Source organism: Anopheles coluzzii, chromosome 3 (genome assembly GCF_943734685.1).
Source record: "Anopheles coluzzii chromosome 3, AcolN3, whole genome shotgun sequence".
Lineage (NCBI taxonomy): Eukaryota > Metazoa > Arthropoda > Insecta > Diptera > Culicidae > Anopheles > Anopheles coluzzii.
Genome location: NC_064671.1, coordinates 6,133,371 through 6,156,043, shown reverse-complemented (window position 1 = coordinate 6,156,043; position 22,673 = coordinate 6,133,371). Strand labels below are relative to the sequence as shown.

The following is a 22,673-nucleotide window of genomic DNA, read 5'->3' as shown; positions in this document are numbered from 1 at the left end:
GTGCAGAGCAAACAAAGGTAATTAATAAGGAGTATGCATTACAGAAGGCACGATCAGAGCGGCACGTAACAGATCTACCACGTCCTCCTGTCTCGGAGGTGTGATAGCCGGGCCGGACACCTTTGGAATGGCACACCACCATCGTCTCGGAACAAGCCGTGATCACCCGCGATGACGGCTTTACGGCGGCATTGAACTTGCGTGCGTGTCAAGTGCCGTCCACGACAGCGCCAAACTGCGCGTTCCTTATGGGTTTTGCGCGCACGAACGAACGAAAGACATCTTGCGGTGCGCAGCAAGCGACGAACCCGTTTACCGGTGGCCGTATTTGAAACCGTTCCGTGCACACGTCCCTTTTATGGATGTGCCTGTTCGCTGTTCGTTGTATTTCGTTGGGCAAGTCTTCCTTAAACTGATTGCTGATCTGCGATAATGTGCGTCCAGTGCGGGTACGGTAGAAGATCTCATTCTGGCGCGACAAACTCTTCCCCCACTGGGTTGCATCCCACTCGCCCCACGGTCCCATCTTCTTTTCGCACAGATTTACACTCTGCTGTCTCTGGGAGAGGAGAGTGTGTTTATTTATTGCATTTATTTCCCCTTTTTGCGAACATTGCGGTTAGGTTCGTCCAATCCATCCTGACAATATAAATTCACCGGCCACCGTGTTTGTCTTCTCTTTGCCCTTTTTCAGAACCCAAAACGTCGATCCTGATCCGGATAGGAGAACAGCAGTATCTCGCGCGCCGCCTGTAAATTGGAACACGAACGTCGTCGAGATCGGGAAAAACCTCTCCCCAAACACCGGACCCTCACAGACAGACAGCAGCAGCAGCACCAGCATGGAAGTGGCGTCGCTGGCAACCGGGACCGGCACGACGACGGCGACGCGGGCACCATTCCAGCGCGAGGTGCGCGAGTGGCAACATGTCGATCCAAATACGGGCGCCCTGCTGACGGGCCGGCTCGAGGCGGACCGCTGGGTAAACGGGCCACTCAACAGCTACGGCAAGGTAAGGGAGGGCCGCCGTGCCTTTCGGGAGCATCATCTTTTCGCACCTAACGGTGGTTTTGTTTTTTTTTTTCGCCAAGCATCCACCCGGGAGACGACGCAGCATTCCGGGATGCGACAGTTTTTCTCCCATCCCTGTCGGGTCTGTCCCCCTCTCTCTCTCCCTCTCTTTCTCTCTTACTGTGTGTGGATGACGGGGGGTATGTCACCTTTGGACGCGTGTTGGCGTTGATGGATTGTTCCAGTTTTCGCCAGCACAGGCCGAGAAGCTCGCGGTCCACTGGGAATGAGTCCAAGCGGACGAAAATGGACACAGCCACACGTGGAAATGGAAAACTGTAGCGCATGTTCTACGGGGTTTTTTTTTCTTTGCAAAAAAGCTGCAATTTGAAAGTCTAAGACCTTTCACTAAAGCAAATGTATCTCACTGTGCCTCATTCTCAGGGCAGATGTTTCCTTCCTTGAGAAGTAAGATATGCATTCGCCATTACTGAGACCACCAATTCACACTCTTAACAATCCCATCCCGGAATCGCTGTGCAAGTGTGCAAGAAAGTGTGCTAAAGCAGTGCATCTCGATCGCAAAACGATGGTGCCAAAGTCCAAAGTCCGTTTCAGCTTCAGGGCACGGCAGCAAAAAAAAAAGAAAAAGAAAACCATACTCATTCCTCGCAACTCGCAAATTACGATGTTAAACCGTTTATTTTCAACGCCACAGTGCGCTGAAACAATTGGCCACCCTTTAGGCCACCCTGTGTGAGTGAGTGTTTTGTTGTTTTGTTTTGCTTCGGCGAAAGAGAAAGTCTGCCTTGGTGTAAGTGTGTAGTGGCTGGGAAGCAAATGGGTTCAAACCCGGTGGCACCCCTCTTCCATCGAACCGGAAAGTGCAATCCTCTCCTCAGGGTGGGGGTGGGGGGGAAGTTATGGATCGCCGGTGGTAAAATGTTGTTGTTAAAGCTGTGCTAACATGATGTTTTCGTCTTAGGTTTAATGTTGTTTTACTCTCTTTTTGTGAAGAGAGAGACAGTGGGGTCTGAGCTAAAACGCTTCCTGACACCTTCCTCCTCCTCTCTCTCTTTTCATTTGGCCACTAACTCACCCCCAAGGGATTTGTAATGAACTTGCCCTTTTTCAGCCCAGAACAATGGGCTTGTAGTTGGAGTGTGTTTTCCAATGCATTAACCTCTGGTCCGCGAAATTATGGTTTTCCTCCTTTTTTTGGTGGCCCCTGGGGAGGGACGACGATTGGAGTGGCTGATCTTGATACAGATATTGCGACGGTTACGGTCGCTCACTCGCGTCGGGGAGGGGAGGGAAGCATTGTCTTCTGGGGCCGTCCCAAAAACGGTCTATCGGCGAAGACATCGATTGGAACTCATTTGCCTACAATTGCCAGACGGTTCGCGGCGCAGTCAGCGTGTCGTGTCACGGACAGAAGCGTTATCGATTGTTCGAAAGCGGTGCCCTGTTAAGGGTGGAAGCGGAGCGGGAAGGGAGCCATCGATAGAGTTTATTTTCCCCCCGTCAACTGCACAACAAACCACAGATGGAGTTGGCTCAAGAACGTCGCGATGAGCCGCAGCGCCGCAGTATATAGACACGGCCGGGCGGGAGAGCGAAGCAATCCGAGGAACCGCAAACCGCGCAATCGTATCGAAAGTAAACCAAAGCCACCACGAAGGGGTAGCGTCCTCCGGCATAAAGAGACATCTGGGAATTTATGACGGAACTTTACCCCGGCCGGCCGACGTTCGGCAAATGAACCATTAAGGTCGTCTGGTGAGCGCTTCGAGTGCGAGGGGGTTGTCTGCAAGAAATGGGATGGAAGGTAAGGGAGGACATGATGAGATGGTACACAGTACACGGCACAATGCTACATTGTAACCAGTCATGTGTGTTTCTGCGCGCTTCCTGTCTCGCTGTACTGGAAGCGAAAAGATTCCGTTGCGAACAAGCAACGAACCCACTCCACCTTGAAGCGGTTGTGTTGGTTGGGAGTCAAGTTGAATTTGTACCGGTCCGTGTCTGTGCGCGTACCCTTTTTAAGGTGCTGGCAGATTGGCTTTGTCCACCGGAGAGGATGTTTGGTTTGATTGCCTTTGCAATCCCCGGGGTGGAGGTTTTTATTGCATCTCTCGGTTAATCCTTTTGTGTGCCCGAATGAAGGTTAAAAAATCCTTACCTTGAATGTGGTTAACGATACTCAAGGCTTATTAGTAGCAGTAGAAGTCTATTAGGTTGAGTTTATTGAAATGTGTTACTCTTCAGAGCAACTCTAAAAAAAACAATCAAAACCCTCCATTGTACTGATTACTTCAGCTACCAAAGGGGAAGCCGCTATTCGCATAATCGCTTTGTTTCGCATCGCGCACCAAAAAAGGGCATCCCGGAAAGCCCGGAAGTATGCAAAAGCTGGCAAGCGGCAAGCCTCATAATGACTGGTTATGTTCTGCACCGTACGCCTCGCCGTAATGTGGTTACACGCTTTCGCGCAAGACGCACGCGGTTTAATGGAAGGGGGGGGGGACCCTTTGCCAGCGGTTAATATCCCACAAGGAAGTAATCATCGTTTGGAGCCGTTGACGTGTCTGCACTGTTACAATCGGCACAGCCTAGCTAACACAGCTTAGCTACTCGCGCAAGCGCTCACACTGTCGCTACCTGTCTTGCCGCAAACCACGCACACTTGCGCATGGGGTTACGCACGCAAAACGCCATGTGTAACGCTTTGTGTAACGCGTACAATTCCCATCTCGAACCCGCGTAGCAGCTGTAGCAGCATTTCGAGTGCTTATCACGATCACCGGACTGACAATGTTGTCGTGTACTGCACTGTACTGTGCCCTCGGTTGCCCTTCTGCGCCCTCTCCACCAATATAGATCTCTTCGACGATCGACAGCGATTAATGGGAAGGATAGGTAGGCAGCGCGACTACACCTCGTCGAAGGACAGCGTGCAAGAAATCTATTTAAAGCATCTCAGCACTGCCCCACTGCACGTAATGCATATGTAATTGGTGGCCGGGAGGTGTGTGCGTGTCCCTTAACAAGCCGTTTGCGTTTATTTTCCACTCAGAAAGCGGAAGGCAGGAGGGTGCGGTAATGGCACACGAAAAGCACGCACACGAGTCGCGTAATTAATTAAACTTTGTGTGTGTGTGTGTGTGTCGCTCTGCCAGCAATTATACGGTAAATCACTTGCATCGATCGATTTAATCGTGCAGACGATAAATTATCTCCAATCTGTACCCTCCATCGGTTGGTTGGTTGGTGTGTAGAGGGTGACATTCCTCCACCCCCATTTCTCCTTTCCCTTTTTTGTCGCAGCTCCAATCTTTAAAGTGTCTCCGAGCATGAATTTGTACTAATTTTCATCAAACAACCGGGAAAGTGCTAGAATGTATGTCTGTCTGTCACCAACCCAAGCTGCAACACGTTTGTCGCCCCGCATAGGCACCGCGTGCAGGTGCCACCGTTTTATGGCTTTCTGTGCCTGTCCTATGTGCTGCTATGTGCTCTAATTTTCATCAGGTGCCAATTACACTTTTGCCCCTTCGCTTGGGTAATCGGTGGTGCGACACGGCTAATTCCGTGCCTTAAAGCGTGAACCGCGCAAAATGTAAGCACAATTTACGCCCGAACACCCGTTACCGTTGCCAAATTTGCAGCATGGGCTCCACTCGGAAGGCGGAATTCCGTCAATTAGCTGTCAATTTGTTGCCGCTCGATTGCGAAACGAAAGCACGAGCGGTATGGCGGTGTGTTTCTAATCTGATTTTGAAATTTGCGATCGCGATCTCGTCGTCAATCGTTAACGAAGCGACACACCGACGGTGCTGCCATCTAGATGTGAAACGGTGGAACTGCACGCGATGCGATTCGAACGCACGAACCCGGTTGGCCTTCGAATCTTCGATTGGGACATCGTCCCGGGGAGGATGTGATTAAGTAAAAATGTCGTTCCGTTGTCGTTCTGTTGTCGTTGTGTCCCCTTCTATAATTCTTCTTCCATATGGCGTCTTGCTTCATTCCACTCGCATTCTGAGGTGTGTCTTTTCCGTTCTTCTTCTGGCTGATGGTTGTTCTTTCAGATGGTTTCACAGAACCTGTCCACACCGGACGGAACGCAGCACACGCAGCGGAAGCAGATGGAGATCCTGCAGGCCCGCACGTCCGCCGGCTCGCTGCAAGTGGTCCGCGCCCAAACCGTCCAAACGACCTCGTCCCGCTGGTCCTCCTCGACGGTGCACTCCACCACCACGAGCACAGAGCAAACGACGGGCAGCAGCGGCAGCGTTGGCGCCATCACCGGACCCACCGCTGCTGGTTCGCCCCTCGCAACGAACGGCTTCTCCAGCCATCATCTCCTGTCTTCCTTCCACCGTCCGTTGTCCTCTGGCACTACTAGCAGCAGTAGACTCTTGGTAAGTAAAGGGTTGGGTATCAACTGCTCCTTTTAAACATTCATTCATGCGCGATCGCGTGACGGTCGTCACTAGCAGGGAGCGCGCGCCCGGGAATGGGTAAATATTTTCTCTGATCAAGTTGCACGACGAGCTTGTTCCGAGTTGTGTGCAGAGACGACGCTTGTTGTCTGTAGAAATTCCGATGTACACACACACACGCATTGCGAACGAACCAATGTGAAGATCAGGAAGTTTTGTTGCGTTTTGAAGTTCAAGCTGAAATGGATACAAATGTCAATCGTTCGATGTAACGAGGAAATAGGCGCCAGTTTTTACACAAGGTCTTGTGCACGCTCTGTACATCTGAAACTCTGGGCTCAAAAATTACCAGCATAAAACCACAATCGATTAATCGGTCCACAATTGACATTTATTTGGGGTGTCCCCCCGGGTAGATCAAACGCGACCCGCTGATAGGTTTGCATTTTCTGGGGTTTGATTTATTGCCCACCTGGGTTTTGTTGATCGGCCCACACACGTGCGCGCATTGGACGACATCAAAACTGTGTCCGAAGCACGAAAGGAAAAGTAGAAGAAAAAAAACGGGCTATGACATTGACATTTGCCCCAAGATGGACAGACTAGCCGAAAAAGCTGAAATCCGGGGCGCAAGCTATACGCAGCATTGGCGAAGTGCAAAACCTGCTGCGCCTGAAGACTGCAAATACACTACGTACACCTACGAGGTGAAGCAATTTCACTGCAGTCCCTCTGGGTCTTAGCAGACATCAAACCATCAGGAAATTGGATCCTTGATCGGCATCTGTAAAGATGTTTGACACTAGGTCACTAAATCATCATAAAGATTGACGTTATTCTCCTGTCTTCTCCATCTCCGCACAGACTGTAGGATCTAGTCGATCCGATGCACCACAGACGACACCACTCGGCGGATCTGCGTTCGTCAGCACGGCCACGAAACCATTCCCAAGGTTTTCCTCCAGCCCAACGTCCGCGGGCAGCAGCTTCGTCAACACCAGCGGACCACTCCGGTACGGCCGGCAGCTGTATGCAGTCGATGCGGATGCGCATGACGATCGTGGCTCGTACCACCACACTGCTACCAACCAGCAGCCCCTTCGTACCGTTGCCGTTGAACAGGACAGGTAAGAGCGCGCGCGCGTGTAGGCTATAAGATTTCTATTCAAACACACGCCAAGCAGTCATTGGCAGTGGGATGAGAGAGGCTTTAAGGGGGAGGTGGGTATAATGATCGCGTTTATTGGTTTACGATCGAGCGAGCGAGGGTTTGCCAAATTCCACCACAAGCGCTTGCAATCTTGGAATGTTTGTCGATATGTTGGGGTTTTTTTGTTATTCTTTGCTTTTCTTTGCGTGATAGTTGCCGTCTACGCCATGACATCTTTCGGAGACTTTCGATCGGTTAGCGATTCGGTACGATTTATGGTTGCAGGCTGCGTCTGAAATGCTGAAGCTGTAAATGGTCCAAAACTGACCGCCTCATAATGTATTGTTTCTCACATTGTAGAATTTGCATTCGATCAGAAATACAACTTTTCGACCAAATCCGTGGACGCGCGGGACTTGGCCTGAATATCCACGGGTTGTGCGGGGATTGTACACAAATCTAGTTGTGTACTACTTCACTCCATAAATCAGGTACCACACAAAAGTGAACGGGTCTGCGAGTGCTTGACAATGTGCGGTTTGTCGATCGTTCTGCTCGAAAAAAACGAGAACCAGGGCCCGGGAATCAGCGCCATTTCGACCGTCCGGCCAAAGAATGTAGGCGCGGACAGAGGGGGCGATACACTGCTTTTACCATTTGAGTAGAAATGCCATCACCACTGGCACTGCTACACCTCGCCAGTCTCCCGTGGGCCAGGAATCTTGGCGTTCTTCAGCGTTCGGGACGGACGCGTCCAGCGAGAGACCGGATTGATACACGTAGAGAGTTCGTTATGTCATCGCCAGGGGTACGCCTACGGAATTTCTTTTCGCCGTTTCAATGCTGGCCAACCGCGCGCGATCGCGTGTAGGACCTATAAAGCTATAAAACGCGCCTCTAACACGGGCATTCATGCAACGCACGGCTTGGCAAAGGGACATTGGTGCAATCGGAGGGCGGCATGGCAGGAAGGAAGAAGGAACTCGGGAAAGCGGGGAGAGAAATGACACTATCCAACGCAAAACGTTTGCCGAAATTGCTTAATGCAATGCTGTGTAGGCTCCAAAACAAAAAAAAACGAGAACAACTGGCTCGGTCCATTGGAGTACGATTTGTCCAGAAAAGTAAACGAAACAAAACCAAAAAAAAAGGTGGACAGATTAACGAAAAAACATGACCAATCCAAGCCGCGGCGCGCTTTGGTCGGCACAAAAGCGTGAGGCCACCGAGAGTTGGGTACACTACACACTTCATTAAAATACAATAAACGTTCGCGGATCCCGGGCACAACAACCCAGAATTGACAGTTTCGTTTTGATTTTTGGTTTCGGTTTCGGCCAAAGCGGTTCCCGATGCCGATTCCGGCGTGTGTGTGTGTGTGTGTGTGTGTGTGTGGTATATGTGGCTACCGATTTCGGTTAATGATCGGTGTTTTACTATAAAGCGTGCTAAACGTGGTTAGCCTCGGTGACAATATGTGCTGCTGCCAACGGGCCGGGACAGACGGGAATCCCTAACTTTATGGGGGCCTCCTACGACTTTTGGCTTTGGCATGAGGGAAGGGGGGGGGGGGGGGGGAGGAGGGTTGAATGGGTTGGTTTGGTAAACCTTAACACGGCAGACACGGTGGCGTGCCACGAACTGTGTGACAGCTGGCGTTGGACTTTGGAGCTGTGAGAGATCCTCAAATCTTCGAGAAATTCTGAGAGAATTTGCGAAATTGGGAAACAGATTCTAACGGGCATAGAAATGGCTGTGAGTCTATTTGAGCAGCAATTGATCGGTGTTTGTAGACTCTCTCCCGCTTCCTCTCTCTGTCACCTCAACCGATCAACGTTCTCTTCTTCTCCATGCGTCATGATTCACCACCGATCACGGGTGACGGCGATGACGACGACGACGACGACGACGAACCAGACGTTTGCCGCGCATGATTTTCGTACGTGGGTTTTCGGTAGGCTGGGCCACGGAACCGAACCACCGTCCCTGGGAGGAAAGACCCCCAAAGCGTCCGGATCCCGCACGTGCGCACGTCATTCTTTGAACGTCAATCGTTGGATCAACGTCGTGCGTCGTCGGCTCTGGAACTCTGAGAATTGGTGTTTCCATTCCCTAACTAAACTCATTAAACTCATCCGGCAGACGCAATTCTGCCTGGATTGATGTTGTCCCGTGTTTGCAGTGTGTGTTAATAGTGTGAAAGCTTTGTGAAAAGCGAAACCAAACGCATTCGGAAGGTATTCAGCCAAAGAAAAGGTGAGCCTGTGTGTTTGGTTTCCCATTTGGGCAGCGTTACGCTATCGAATGATCGTAAAATTGAATTATCATAAATCGTAAATGTGCGTCAGCGGATGGCGGATAGTGGCGGATTGTGCATGCAGTTGTGCTGCTGGTGGACGGTGTTCGGTCGTGTGGGCGCGCTCGCCGTGTTTGCGTGTCGTACCGGAACCAATGCGCGCAGGAGTGGCTCGTGTGCGCAATTGCACATCAGCGCAAACACGCTCCGGAGAGGTGCGCGCGCGCTGTGAATGACAGCAGCTTTCGGCCTACACGCAACTTCGATTAAGATCTGTGTGGTGGCAGGGAAGAAAGACAATTAAAACTCACCTACTCACCCAGAGTAGGTTGCTCAATGCGCAAAACTCCCGAACTCCGGCGGGGACTTTTCGATCTATGCTAAAGGGTGTCAATGCTGCAAATTTAATCACCTCTCTCTCTCTCTCTCTTTGGTTCTTTTTCTCCTACCTTCTCCTCCTGGGTACTTCCGGTTGCATCCTGTGAGCAGCAGCATCAACGGCAACAGCGTACCGCTGGCCCGCGGCAAGAGCATCTCGATCGAGGACCTTTCGACCGAGCGTGACGAGAGCAACTTCGATGACGACGTCGAACCCACGCAGTGGAAGCGAGTGAGCAAAATACGGCGATCATTACAGTTCCCAAGGAAAACCACCCCGAGGTAAGTTGGAAGCGAGCGTCAATGTGTGTGTGTGTGGGGGAAGGTACGCTGGTACGATCATTTCTGGTACTGACGCGTGTCTTGGGAATTGCTCTTATTAATAACCCTATTTCGTACCTACTTTGGGGAGAGTAATTTAGTTTTAGTTTGCTTTTTTTGGGGGGGAAGGAGAACGATCCCACAAAACCGGTATCCGGAGCAACGAGACAGTTTTGACTCACCACGCTTCCCGAGCCCCAGAAGGAGTTGGTGATTTCATCGATCGCTCGTTTGTGTTTTGCATATATGCGGGTTTTGCTCTTTTTATTAGCTCGTTCCTATTGGTGCATTGGAATTTGGGGAATATCTCACTACACTTCGGGCGTTTCGGCTGCATTTTTCTTGCACCATCTGCACAGGATTCGCTTCCGGTTTGTGGTGCTCCATGGTGGTGCAGTGCTAAAAATAACAGCCCACAGCACAAACCCGATGACGAAGAGTTAGCCACTTGAAATTCAAATCAGCCAGAACGGATCCAGAGTGGGGAGGGGGAGCAGTGCGTCGTGCGGACCTGACGGCCCTGGGATACTGGCTGGGCATATGATGTATGATTCAATCCCAACCGATCACCGACGCCCGAAGCTCGCCGAAGTGGCTCGCCTCGTGTACTAGAGTACGTGTTGATGATGCAAAACCGAACAGCAAGCGACAGCAACGGCAGCGAAAAAGTGCTTGCAACATTTGCACATCATTAAATGAGGCAGGTTATAGACACGGGTACGACAGTAGGTGATCTTGTGAAAACAACAAATATGCGTAGGATGGTCCAGTTTGCATTGGACGCGAGCTCTGGTACAGCGTGTGAAACCGTCTAGTCTATGTACATTCTTGAAGTGTTTGAGTAGCTTTACTTTCGGGTGCAATGAGGTTAGGCTTTGGGTGTAGGAAGCGCGAAGTGGTACAATTCTAATGCGTCTCCTTCGTCTCCTCTCCCCGCACAGGACCAACACACGCCCGATCGACCTGCCCGAGAACTCCGTCAGCGTGTCGCGCATCTGTCAGGAGCTCGAGAACGGCCGCCGTCTCAACACGGCCATGCGCAACAACCACATCGACTTTGTGGCGCTGGACAACATCCTGAAGAGCGTGGCGGATCAGCCCTGCACGGCCGCGACCACACCGCCCCACAGCAATCCGCCCCACAGCAAATCGCCCCCGAAAGCGTCCTTCCTGACGGCGGAATCGCTGCGCGAAATACGCGGCCGCCTGCGCCGGCTCAGCAACGAGTCGCTGTACCGTGACGACATGAGCCCGGCCGATGACGCTTCCGGGCAGACGGTGGCGAGCGATCGACCCAGCCCCGCTGACGAGGGTGGCGTAACGATCACCGAGGTGGAAACGCGGCTCGGCCAGCTCGAGACGAGCAGCTCGTCCGACTCGAACTATCGCAGCAGCAGTTTGCAGACGAGCAAGAAGCCAGCGCCAGACACAACGGTGCTAGCGCCGGACGATTGGCATTCGCGCCGTAAGTCGTACGGGTTTGAGCGGATGAGCCAGCAGCCGCTTGGCAGCGGGTTTGCCATGGCCAAGATGGACTCGTCGACGGACAGTGGAATTGGGCGGTCGTCGGATCTGAGCTCGAGCTGGTCGAGTGCCGCTACCGAGAGTGGTCAGGGTGCGGGCGGTTCCTACCATCATCAGCGGGCGACGATTGTGACGCTTGGCGAACGGTCACAGCTGAAGGAGAAGCAAGCGACGAACCCGGCGATGGTGATCAAAATCACTAGCAAGCCGGTTGACAGCACCAGCGACACGTTTGCAGTTCCATCCATGGAACCAACGGACGAGGAACCGAAGCGCCACTCGATCGCGGTCGACGAGACGAGCTACGTGCGGGACAGCTTGCGCACCATGTTCGAGCGCAAGTCGTCGGTGCACGTGAACGGATTCAGCCACACGCTCATCGACGATCTGAGCCGCAACAAGAAGCGGGTCGAGTTCTGCAAGACGGAGGTACACTTTACGGCCGACTCGGGCCGGGTGAACATCGTCGAGACGGATGAGAAGCCACCGCCAACGAACAACTTCCGCCGGCGACGACGCTCATCCGGCGGTTCGTCCTACCTGGTGTCGAACCTGGACGGCGATTCGGACAGTGTCAACGCGACGGATGAATCGAAACTGGTGGGCCCCTCGTCGGAGAGTGTTGTGATCGAGCAGGACACGGCGCCGGTCGTTACCACCACCATCGGGGGAATGGGTCGTGCGGCACCGGAACCAACGCCCCGGAAGTACGTACCATCGGCCACCGTCACCGTGTCGGATGAAAGCGATGGCCACTCGACGGATGAGATATCGCTGCGCAGCATTCTGAAAAACAAACCCGTCAAACCGAAACCATACGTGCTGGGCGAGAATCTGGACAGCAACGAGGCGTTGTGGGGTGTGAAGCTGAAGCCGGTGGTAGCAGGAGGAGCGACGGTCGAGCAGAGCCAGCCCAGACTGCTGAGTGTGGAGATGGGAACGGAGTCGAAAAGTTCGTCGCCCATTGCCCCTGGCAGCGGCTACTCGACGAGGATTAACCTGACGAAGGAACCGGCGGGACCCAGCTCCTGGAGTGGCAGCAATTCCACAGGTAAGCTTCGACCGGCCGCAGCTATACTTCGTGATTGAGGGCATTTTGTAAAGCTTTTACCACATGTTTAACCGATGTACGACTCATCCTAACTATTCGAAAAGGGTCCATATTCGGTGTGCTGTACAGCGTTTGCCAAAACAAGCATAGTAAGAATGTGTGCGAGGTTGTACTAGTCTGTACCATTTTCCAACAAAAAAGATGTAAATTACCGGTCCCAAGGTTGCTTTCCACCATTGCCAAAAGCACTCAGAATTGGAGCTTTAGTTTGTTAAGCCTAAACAGTTTGCCTTTATATTAGCCCTACCTTCCGTTTTTCTTCTTCTTTCTTCCCTCTCATTGTAATGCTCTGACCCCTTCTCCGCGCTGTACATTATCCTACAACCGCCAACCACCAAACCACACACTCTCAAACAACCACCCATACGCAACAATGCTCTCCATCCTCTTCTATCCTAACCACCTTTACGATGCACATCCAACCCTCTCCAAACAAACAACACCACCATTAATGCACCGCTGTATCATCACCACGAACGACCTGGGCGCACAAGTAGACAAAGCGATCCTTCACAGTGCGACGAACGGGCACGAGTCGGCTGCGGCGAAATCAACCACCAAGATCCTGATCGACATGACGTCAGCGGGCGAAGAGAAAGGACCGGCGGCGGCGGCGGGCGACGAGCTAAAGTCAACCTCGCTGATCATGCGCACCATGCGTGCCGCGACCAAGCTCAACGAAGCGCTGAAGAGTCTGCAAGCCATTCGGCGCGACTCGCTGGGAGAGAGCGGAACGCCAACGGGGCTATATCAGAGAGGTGGAGTCGACATTGCCAGCCCGAAAGTGCGTCGCCATTCCGCATTCTGTCAGCTGAATGGAGCTGCTGGTGTGAGTCAGCACAACAGCAGCAGCAGTACGATCAGCAGCCACTCGATCGCCAAGTCTAGCAGTGCCAGCAGTATCTACGCCGACTATCCGAAGCTGAGGACGTCCGGGAAGTATGCGTCCTCGCTCGATGGAGACTCGCTGGAGCGTGATGCCACGGCGTACGGTGTTTCGCGCTACACTTCCGTGCTGCCAACGACGGCAGCATCCCGTCGTATCCTAACGAGTGAATCGCGGCTGTCCGATTTTGAGGCTTATATAAGCAAAAACACGGCCTCGGTAAGGCGTTCCAGCACGGCGGACGATGTGGATCGACTGGTGAGCAGTAAACCGATCGCTGCACCGAGACTGAAGAAGCTCCAAGGCTCAACCGTGCTTAGTCAGCAGCTGTCGCAGCTACGCCGACTGTACGATGCGGCCGAACTGTACGATAGTGACAGTGATAGCGCGAAGGCGGACGAGGAGGTGAAGCTGTACCTGGGCAATCTGGCCGACGCCTCATCGTCGACGTCTTCGTTTGGGCAGGCAACGGAACTGTCCGGTAGCTGGAGTCGCATCAAAGCGAAACGAAACATTCAGAAGTTCAACGGTAGCAGCCTTTCGACGGTGACGGCTGCGCGCGACGAACCTAAGGATACGGCCTTCTCGGTAAACTCGTCTGCAGGTAAGTGAATGCCCGGGTCATTGCACTCTCTCTCTATCTCTTACTCACGTGTTGATGCTTGCCCAAGTTTGTCCATACGTTTGTTGCGCACTCACTCACGCACATTTACTCCCCTTAATCTATTTGGGCTATACACAGTCCCCTGTGCCCCCTGACTGATCCGATACTAATCTGAAGCAGCTGGCTTTGAAAAGACAATTGCTAACATGGTAGGAGCTTGCAAATGATGAGCTTGCTTTACTCTCTTCAATATGTTGCAGAGTTTGATGTTGTGAAACCCTCGGCCCTGATCAGCCGCCAGCCGGCCAAACCTTCTGCTGTGATGTCGATTGAGCTGAAGAGCCCAACGCCCGTCAAGAAACTGCCACCAGCTTCTCACACCTCTAGTCCAGGTATGGGGAGTCGCCTTTACTATGCCGTTGCTGTGCGGCTTTACTTTAATTCGTGCGTCTTCTTTCCCAGACACTTCTACGACAAAGATAACAACGACACTGAACGATGAATCGACGGCTGCTAGCACGCAGCAGCAATCACCGAAGTTCCGACGTTACATTCCGACCACGGCCACCAGCGCCACCACGCCCGGTGCCGTGCGTAACGAGGAACGCGCCTCGCTCCGGCTGTCGTCCGGTGCGCGGCAACTGCGCGAGAATGAACTGTCATTTTTCGGCGTCAACCCGAACAAGCAGCAGTCGTCCAGCCCGGCGGGCCCCACCGGCAAACCGCCAACGACTTCGACGACGACCCCGAACTCACCCTTTCAGCGATCGGCCACACTAACGTCCTCCTTTATTAGACGCTCTGGTACCACGACGACATCGTCGACGACGACCACTACGGGGTCTGGCGATAGTGCCACATCCAAGGCGTCCCTTTGGCAGCTAACCAACGATAAGCCGGATCTGTTACGCCACGGTCAGCTAGCAGCTGCAGCAGTGGCGGTAGAACAGCCGAAGAGTCAAGCTGTAGCAGCTCCACGACCAGCTGTGGTACGCACTGGATCTTCCTCCGTTGCTACCAGCAACAGTGTGAGCGTAAACAGCAGCAGTAGCAGTGTGACAACGTCCACGCTTTCATCGGCCGATGGTAGTCCCCACTACGAGAACTTGTCCCACTTTGCGCTGAAACCGAAGGCAGCACAGCGCTCCGTGGGTTCTTCACCGTCGGCTGGAGAGTTGTTGGTGCAGCAGCAGACGGCGAAGGTTGCAGAGAGCGAGAAACCGGCTGCAGCATACGACCGGAAGAAGGATTTGGAGCGGGATGAACGCATCTTGGAGGAGCTTACCCGTGCCGCGGATGAGATATTGAATGTAAGTGAAAAGGGGAAGAGCACGAACCAAGATGCTGAAATTGAATTACCTTGCCGTCTTGTAGGTTGTGAACAACATGTCGAACGGTGAAAGTATGGAGAGCATTCTGAGTGAGCTGAACGACGGTGAGGGACATCATCGACGACTCTCAACCGGTGGCTGTACGCTTGGCACTATCCGGGAATGCTCAACGACGAACAAGATCATGAAGTCACGGGGCGTTCAAGTTTCCAAAAACATTGACGACAGCCTCAAGCGTCACCATCAGCGGCAATCGAGATGTGAGTAGGCTCTTCTAGAGGAAGATTGGAAAGCATATTAATGATCTTCCTCCGCTTTGCAGTGTCATCAGCTTCTTCGAACGAAAGCATCGGACGCCGCCCGGAGGGTAACTTTACGCGCAGTGTCTCGCTACGCGGTCACTCAACTGCATCCACGACCGCCGGTGATAGTCTTTCCAGCCGCTCCGGATCTAGCCGTCGAAGCCGCGCCCCAATGGCGACCGAAACCCGGCGTCTGGTGCGCATGTGCAGCAAGGAAAAGCTACAATCAAACGCTAGCTCCTCGGAAGATCTTCCCAGCACTACTGCGGTAGAGCCACCGCGTAGACCTCGCCGGACGCGCTACCACTCGAAGGAAACGAAGGACCCGGAACGCACGAGTGGCACCAGTAACGGACACGGTACCAGAGTGAGCTCCTCCACCCGGTCCCATCGTAACGAGCGATCGAGCGGATCAGTTCGAACTGTCAGCTCCAGGCATCAGGGTAGGTCTGAGGAGCTTTGGGTCTGGAGATCTGATATTAATTTCCCCGGTATCTTCCCAGGACAAAGTGCAACTCCAACCGCTGGACACACTGCCCAGACAGCGGTAAGCGCAAGTGTGTCGAGCCACCATTCGCTACACTCCGCCTCGTGTCCATCGTCCCGCGGGCTCAAGTCATCGGCCACTAACGGGCACCACCAGCACCATCATTCGCAGCTGGCCTCCGCCACCACCACAACGTACGTATTGCAATCGTTCATGCTGGTGCCGCCGCCCCGGCGCAAACGACGCCAGCAGCTCCAGCAGCACCCGACCAAGGTGGCCAAGGTGGTGCGGCGCCAGTCGTCCCGCCTATCGCGCCACTCGCGGGAAGCAAAGCTGGCAAACCCGGTGCGCCGTCGCCGCCGCCGGCTTGAGCAGTGCATCTGTTCCTAAACAAAAAAACACCCCGCGCAGCAAGCTTTTGACCATTTGCGGCGGTTGGTCGCGCGTGTGCCTCGCTTATTTCATTTGGCCGCTGTTTGCGTATGCGTATGTGCTTGTGTGTGTGTATTTGGAGTTAGGTGTGTACATAACAGCGCGCGCGCGGGTCGAACACTCGGCGATAGGTGAATTTGCATACTTTGTCATATATCTACCTTTTTCCCCCTTTCTTTCCTCTGTTGATCCTGGTGCGGATATTAACTGCCTGCCTTATATTACTGATTCGGAGCTAATTTCTTTCGGCTAATCTTTGGACGACGATCATCCGCTTTCGAAGATGGTTTTAACACTTAGGAACTAGCGCTGTACTTTGAATGCTTAAATTTGCTTTCCGTTAGGTCCTATCCTCAAGGTTTTGGGAATTAATTCCAACTTAATCTAGGTGTACATGTCTGAAGACTAAATAAGTCTTACTTACTGATGAGGACCACACACACCATTCTGTGATCTTCAAGCTGTTACAGTGGGTTCAAGAACTCATCCATGTCCCAGACTCATATGCCCTCTATTGACGTGGATGATTTGAAGGGTGGTGTTGTTGTTGATGATGTAGACTTTTGGCAGAAAACATCAAACATCGAGCAAATAACTTTGCTATATTTGCTTGAAGGCGATGTACTTATAACCGATCATTTACTGATCCTCATCAATACGCTATAACCTCCGCATCGTCATCAAGATTCGCTTTTCGCTGATTCGTGTGCCTTCTGGCGTTACTCTTGATTGCGCAAACGCGTAGGGGCGCACGAGTCTCAACTTTAGCCCACCCGCTCAGCCACCGTTCAGCGAACATCCGCGATCGAAGATCGCACCAGATGATCGTTGATAGCAAAAGCCCCGTCCAACTACTTATCAGCCTTCCAGAACGGTTGATGGCGCATTACAACACATGATCGTTCGTAGCCTGCCAGTACCGAGAAAGTGAATCTGCGTTGAACCTATTCCAGCTGCAAAAAAGGGGTTATCGGCGCCCTGTTCTGGGCGGCGCCGTCTCAATCATCACACCTTCACACCGCTCTACCAGTGCAACCACGGGTTGCAAAGTTTACAAATTGATTCCGTACAGACAGACAGACAGCTATGTATGTAGGAACCCCCCCGAGCCACACACGGTTTATCGTTCGCAGAAGGTCAATTGTGCGGAACGGGACGCATTCACCGCACTGGAATCGCATTAGGGGCTAGTACTAGGGAACGCAGTGAGAACGCATCTCAACGCACGTGCTGTGGCAGTGATCGCAACCGGGGCGGAGGACCGTTACAAAGGTTTCGCGGCCATGCGAACGCACTCACTTGACCGCGTGGGACCGGAACGAAAGCGTTAGATTCTAGAAGGACGCACTATCATCCCCACCTCGCGCTTATCGCGGACGAATGTGTGTGTGTGTCTAGTGCATTGACAATGCGTTCTAATGCGTTCAGAGTCGGGGCGCTCGCCGTAGAGCACGCGCGCAAAAAAGGGGAACGCACGACCTACAATTTTTGTTTTTACTTTTCCATCTGCCATTCCCGCTGGGGGGAGAGGTTCTTACAAATTAAGCGAAAGCCGGATCATAGACGCGTTTTTATTATTATTTCAAAACATCAACATTTGATTATATTTATAGTTTGTTAACCGTTTGTGATAACAGTTGCAATAACAAATAACAGGTAGCACAGCGCTTTAGCACACACTCCTCCCGGGGTTTTTGGGCAGCCCGGGAAGCATGCCATTTACGGGGAGTGGGGAAAGGTGGCTCAACTACTTCCGCCATCGATCGATCGTGTTCGTGATTAATTAATAATATTCAGTTTCTTTCATGTGATGCCGTAATACTTCTCAAACCGTTGGCTAATAATCTGCTATCGCTGCACTACACAGCCTATCTACACAATGCCTTGCGTATGCCTCTTTGGGGGAATCTTGCCATTTTGGCTCATCTTAATGCCTTCTTTGTCCATTAGTCTCCCTTGGTGGTGGCCGTCGGCTGGAACCAACCGTGCAGACACTTTGGCACGGGACCGGGCGTCACAAACTCGCACCGGCCGAGCTCGGTGAAGCTCTTCGCATCGAGCACGAGCAGCCCGGCCCGGTTCTGTTCCTCGCGGCCCCACACCATGGCCGCCAGCACGACCCCATCGTCCTCGGACTGCGGGTCGGGCGCGGGCACAAAGATCGGCTCGCTCGGGTACACGTTCTCCTCGCACCAGGTCAGCTTGCCCTTCGTCACCACGTCCACCTTGATCAGCGTGCCCGGGTTGCTGGCGTCCACGTCCGAGCTGATGGCGTAGAAGTACCGGTACGGTCGGCCGAGATGGCGCTCGTAGTAGATGCGGGGCGTCTCGCAGCCCAAATCGCACAGCAGCTCCGGCTTGCAGAAGATCGTCCTGTTTGGCATCACGTACGCGGTCGCTTTCGAGTCTTCGATCTGCACCAGATTCTGCAGCACCAGCCCACTGTCGGTGGAATCGCCCGCCGAAAAGGAGCCCAAATTTTGCCACATATCCGACCAGGAGGCGTCGGCGGCGGCTGACGACCCTTTCGGACCCGCGGCTGGACGGCCCTTCGCCCGCTCCGTGCCGCAGTTGAGCGGCAGCACGAACCGCAACGGTCGGCCGCGGAACATCTTCGCGTAGTCCGGATTGTTCTGCATGTTGCGCATCGTGTCGACGTACATGCAGTTCAGCATGGCCGGATCCTTGTAGCAGCAGATGTCCAGCACGACGTGGCCCTCCCGCTCGTACTGGTTGATGATGTGCAGGTAGAAGAACGGTTCCGTGTGGAACGTGTGCCGCAGCTCGCCCGTATCCCGATCCAGCAGGTAGATGTACGTCTGCTGGCTTTCGAACCACTTGAGGGCGGCCGCCATCGGCCGGTTCCGGATCTGGCTTACCACCATCGTCGGCACGGACACGCTGAGCGGTTGCTCCACAATCACGAAGTAGTTCTCCGTAATGCCGAACGTGTGCATGTACCCCGGGTGGAACTTCCAGCGTGCCGGGACCGAGGCGACAATGCGCGCATTCTCAAACATTCCCGGCCCGTGGGGGAAGCAGATGATGGTGTAGGCCGGGCCCGTTTTAGTGATCGAACAGCCCAAATTGTACACCGTCCCGTCGGACATGACGTGCGGATGGGAGGTGTGGTTGACGATACCGACGTAGTCGGACACATTCAGCTTCGCCTCCGTGTCGAGCGTTTCCGGATCGATCCGGTGGATGATGGGGCTTTCGGTGAACGCGAAAAACTCGTCCCCGAACGGGTAGATCGAGATCATCGCGTTGTCCGAGTTGTTGACGCCCGGTTTGTTGAACACGGCTGCAATTCTACAACGAAGAACAGGGAGGATCATTGGGATGTAAAGGGTGGATGGATCGCTTGCAAGATACTCACTTTTGGAAGATCGTTTGACACGGATCGGGTACGGCACTGGTCCCGAATTCAGTCACCACGATGCGTCGAGCTGCGTTGTTCTTCTTGTACGCGTCCGACTTTAGGAACCGACACTGGTACGTGATCTTCCCATTATCAATGTTGAACCTACAAGGACACAATCGGGGAGTGAACTCTCTCTCTCTCTGTCTCTCTGGGTGTCATCTATTCCCAACTCACCTGTGCAGCAGTGCCGAACTATCGAACAGGTGGTTAAACATCATGTCGCCCACCTTTAGACTGCCGGGGCCGTTGCGCAGCAGACTCCCGTTTAACCACTCGGGGACCGTGCCCTGCACCTTGCCCTCGATCGGTTCCACGATCTCCTGCTCGCAGGAACGCAACCACACGTTCACGTCACAGTTCGGGTACATGTCGTCCTTCGGCTGGGTGGTGTCCTTCGCTGCTTTCGTTGGCTCCGTTGCCGGCTCTTCGTCCACTTCCAGTTCGGCCTCGGAATCGACCACGCTCGACACTTCCGAGACGCTTGTTTCGGTTGCGGCCTCTTGCTCGAGCTTGATATGGAGGAGAAAGAGGAACCGTGGGATAAGATTTGATATTGTGACACACATTGAGAACACGAATAGGACACACACAGAGACACATAAACACAAAACACACACGATGGTGGCCCACCTGGGAGAAGACGATCTGCTGGTTTTTGTCGCTCAGCGCGTAAATCACATTGCTGGACGTGGGCATCGGGTTCCAGGTGAAGACGGGCGTCGCCCGCCCACTCAGCTCGAACTTGGTCGCCTCCGTCGGCAGATGGGGCAGGGACCATTTGCGAGGCTTCGGGTTCTCCTCCTGCCCGCCCGGTTCACCGTGCCGGTGCTCTTCCTGTTCCTCCGTTGCGTCCGTTGCGTCCGGTGGTACGGGAGTGGCCGCCAGGCTGCAGCTACGCGTCGAACACACGGACGATGGGCCGGAGTGGGGCGTAAAGCGCCCATTGATCTGCAGGAAGCCAATGTTGAGCAGCTGCTTGGCCGGCTCGAACGGGCTCGGACAGGGCGACTCCTCGGGAAAGTTGGTTTCCTCGCAAAAGTCTTCCACGGTAACGTCCATCGCGAACGGTAACGGTACAGGGGCGAAGCGGTGGACTTTCAAGGGACGACTTTCAACTCACGGCCAGACACGGCAACAATGACACACTGATGGGTACGTTTCGCGCGGTAGAACGTTTTTATACTTCCGGGTATTCCGAATGGATCCGTTTTTTGTTGTTTTTTTTGGACGCGCCAATTCTATCGGGACCACCGTTACAGGCAGTTAGTGGACTGGTTCTGAGCTTGGCGTGCAGTTTTGGGTACTCCCGTGGGAGCACTTGTGGTGGCCATCCGACCGACATGCGCCGTACGGCGAAAGGTTCGTCGTCACACGTCTTGCAGTTGTTTGGCTTCCTGCAAACGGTGTGTGCGTGCGTGTGTGTTGTGTTTGTTCTGGTTTGTTCCTGCTCCGGACGACTTTTGCAATTAAATTAATCAAGACGACGCAATTCATCACTTTCCCAGCGCAACCCAACCCACCGATTGCGTCACACCTTGTCCCAAATTCCCAGTTGACCGCCCGGGGGGAGGTCAGATTAGTGTACCACAAACTTACCTGGCTAGGAGGAAGAGTTGCCCTGGTCAGTCGCAGCGCACAATGAGTGTTGTCTGGTCGTTGGCCACAGTCGGTTTGTTGGCCACAGTCCCTCGCTCCGGGCGATGGCGACCACAATCCGGGATGTAAACGCAAAACGTGCGCTCTGTGTATGTCGTGGGGTGCCGTTAATTCACACCAATCACAGTTCATTGCGGGTTCACGCCGTTGAAGGGCACGGTCAAACATCCACGGGATGCGTGTGTGCACTTGACCTTGCACGGTAGTTGCGGGACGCAGGTCACATCACATCCGGTTTAGTGGTCCAAAAACAGTAAAGGGTTACAATGGCCGAATGGCCTGAAGAAGGGCTACTGTAGGGAGCTAACAAGCGGAACAAGTGATAAAGTTCACGGTACTGACCCGGGGGAGAGAGTTCGGCAGACTGAACTCCCAATCGTTGGGTGGCGATGGTGGTTTGCCCTTGCCGGTGCATTAGTGACCGCTGTAAGGTAGGTAAAGGTAAAGGTAAAGGTAATTAGGTAAAGAGCGCGTGACGTCGTAAGCGTTAGAGCGTACTGTTTTTGTACTATCAACATTTATTCGTTTCATCATTCCTGCCAGTTTTAGCAGACCATTTTACTGCTCTCTGCGAAAAGTGAAACAGACCTCTTTATTTTGGCGTTCTTTTATTAAAATTATTACGGTTTTAAGCAACCGTAAAATTTGCCCCCCTTACCCCTCACCCCTTTGATACGATCTTACGTGTTGGGAACGGGTTTGTGCTCCGTCATAAGTGGCTTCTCCATTTATAGCAGCAGCAACCAAAGTCTACTATGATGTGTGGTTGCTTCGTAACCGATCGATAACTTAAAAAAAAAAACAGGTGTCTGGTTACAGTTCTTGGTGACATAATCTTCGGAAGGTCACGCTTACTTCAGGAGGAACCTTTTCCGTGTGCTACAAAAATGCCAAATACCTAGATCTAGATTTTTTAGGACCTACTCCAGTTAAAGCCAGTTCCAGCTCTGTTCCCAACTTCTAGTTGTCTCGCAGTATCTTGTCACTATTTAACAGTCTGGTGACATGGTGTATCTTATCCTGTTTCTATCCTTATATTGTCCATCTTCTTCTTATTATTCTTCTTGTTTGGCCTCTCGGTTAAGGCCATTGTGATACGGGCCTGCCGATAAAGGACTTTGCTATTAGTGACGTCATTGATTACCTATACCAGGATAGTCAGTCCTACGTATGGTTTGAGCCTATAAAGGGCAGTTGACGAATGTAACATGGCTTCATTCGGTTCAAGAGCTACACGGATTATCCTACTGCAAATATAAATTCCAATCAAAGTCTACACATTAGTACAGATTTATCTGTCTCATAGATTTCGAT

General features: G+C 52.9%; 2 protein-coding genes across 8 annotated transcripts in view; one reads left to right on the top strand and one right to left on the bottom strand.

Annotated features, from left to right (window-relative positions):
- The window catches only part of LOC120958944 (mucin-5AC), a 59,964-nt gene that overhangs the window by 34,366 nt on the left and 2,925 nt on the right, over positions 1 to 22,673 (top strand). For 2 of the 6 annotated variants that reach the window (XM_049610624.1, XM_040382031.2), the window contains exons 2-12: positions 695 to 1,013; positions 5,104 to 5,436; positions 6,322 to 6,584; positions 9,393 to 9,563; positions 10,544 to 12,177; positions 12,732 to 13,727; positions 13,988 to 14,119; positions 14,190 to 15,037; positions 15,102 to 15,318; positions 15,381 to 15,803; positions 15,864 to 16,041. In XM_049610624.1, coding sequence (XP_049466581.1) covers positions 843 to 1,013; positions 5,104 to 5,436; positions 6,322 to 6,584; positions 9,393 to 9,563; positions 10,544 to 12,177; positions 12,732 to 13,727; positions 13,988 to 14,119; positions 14,190 to 15,037; positions 15,102 to 15,318; positions 15,381 to 15,803; positions 15,864 to 16,041 — 5,366 coding nt within the window. In that variant the 5' untranslated portion in view covers positions 695 to 842. Of the gene's footprint in view, positions 1 to 694; positions 1,014 to 5,103; positions 5,437 to 6,321; positions 6,585 to 9,392; positions 9,564 to 10,216; positions 10,470 to 10,543; positions 12,178 to 12,731; positions 13,728 to 13,987; positions 14,120 to 14,189; positions 15,038 to 15,101; positions 15,319 to 15,380; positions 15,804 to 15,863; positions 16,042 to 22,673 lie in introns of those variants that run through there. The other 4 variants (XM_040382033.2, XM_040382032.2, XM_040382035.2 and 1 more) reach the window with 4 other exon arrangements.
- On the bottom strand, positions 17,836 to 21,804 carry LOC120958946 (carotenoid isomerooxygenase). 2 transcript variants are annotated; one of them, XM_049610627.1, is made up of 4 exons: positions 21,300 to 21,804; positions 19,878 to 20,212; positions 19,659 to 19,805; positions 17,836 to 19,591 (listed from the first exon to the last, which is right to left on the bottom strand). In XM_049610627.1, the coding sequence occupies exons 1-4, from the start codon at positions 21,525 to 21,527 to the stop codon at positions 18,226 to 18,228; spliced, it is 2,076 nt and encodes a 691-aa protein (XP_049466584.1). In that variant the 5' UTR covers positions 21,528 to 21,804; the 3' UTR covers positions 17,836 to 18,225. The 2 variants fall into 2 exon arrangements, with proteins under 2 accessions (XP_049466584.1, XP_040237975.2); XM_040382041.2 differs by lacking the exon at positions 21,300 to 21,804 and adding an exon at positions 20,334 to 21,249.

Excerpts from the sequence above, each read along its gene's own strand:
- LOC120958946 (XM_040382041.2), bottom strand. The coding sequence starts at position 20,762 with ATGGACGTTACCGTGGAAGACTTTTGCGAGGAAACCAACTTTCCCGAG. Across the intron at positions 20,213-20,333 it reads AGCAGATCGTCTTCTCCCAG|CTCGAGCAAGAGGCCGCAAC; the intron begins GTGGGCCACCAT and ends CTCCATATCAAG. Across the intron at positions 19,592-19,658 it reads TGTCAAACGATCTTCCAAAA|AATTGCAGCCGTGTTCAACA; the intron begins GTGAGTATCTTG and ends TCTTCGTTGTAG.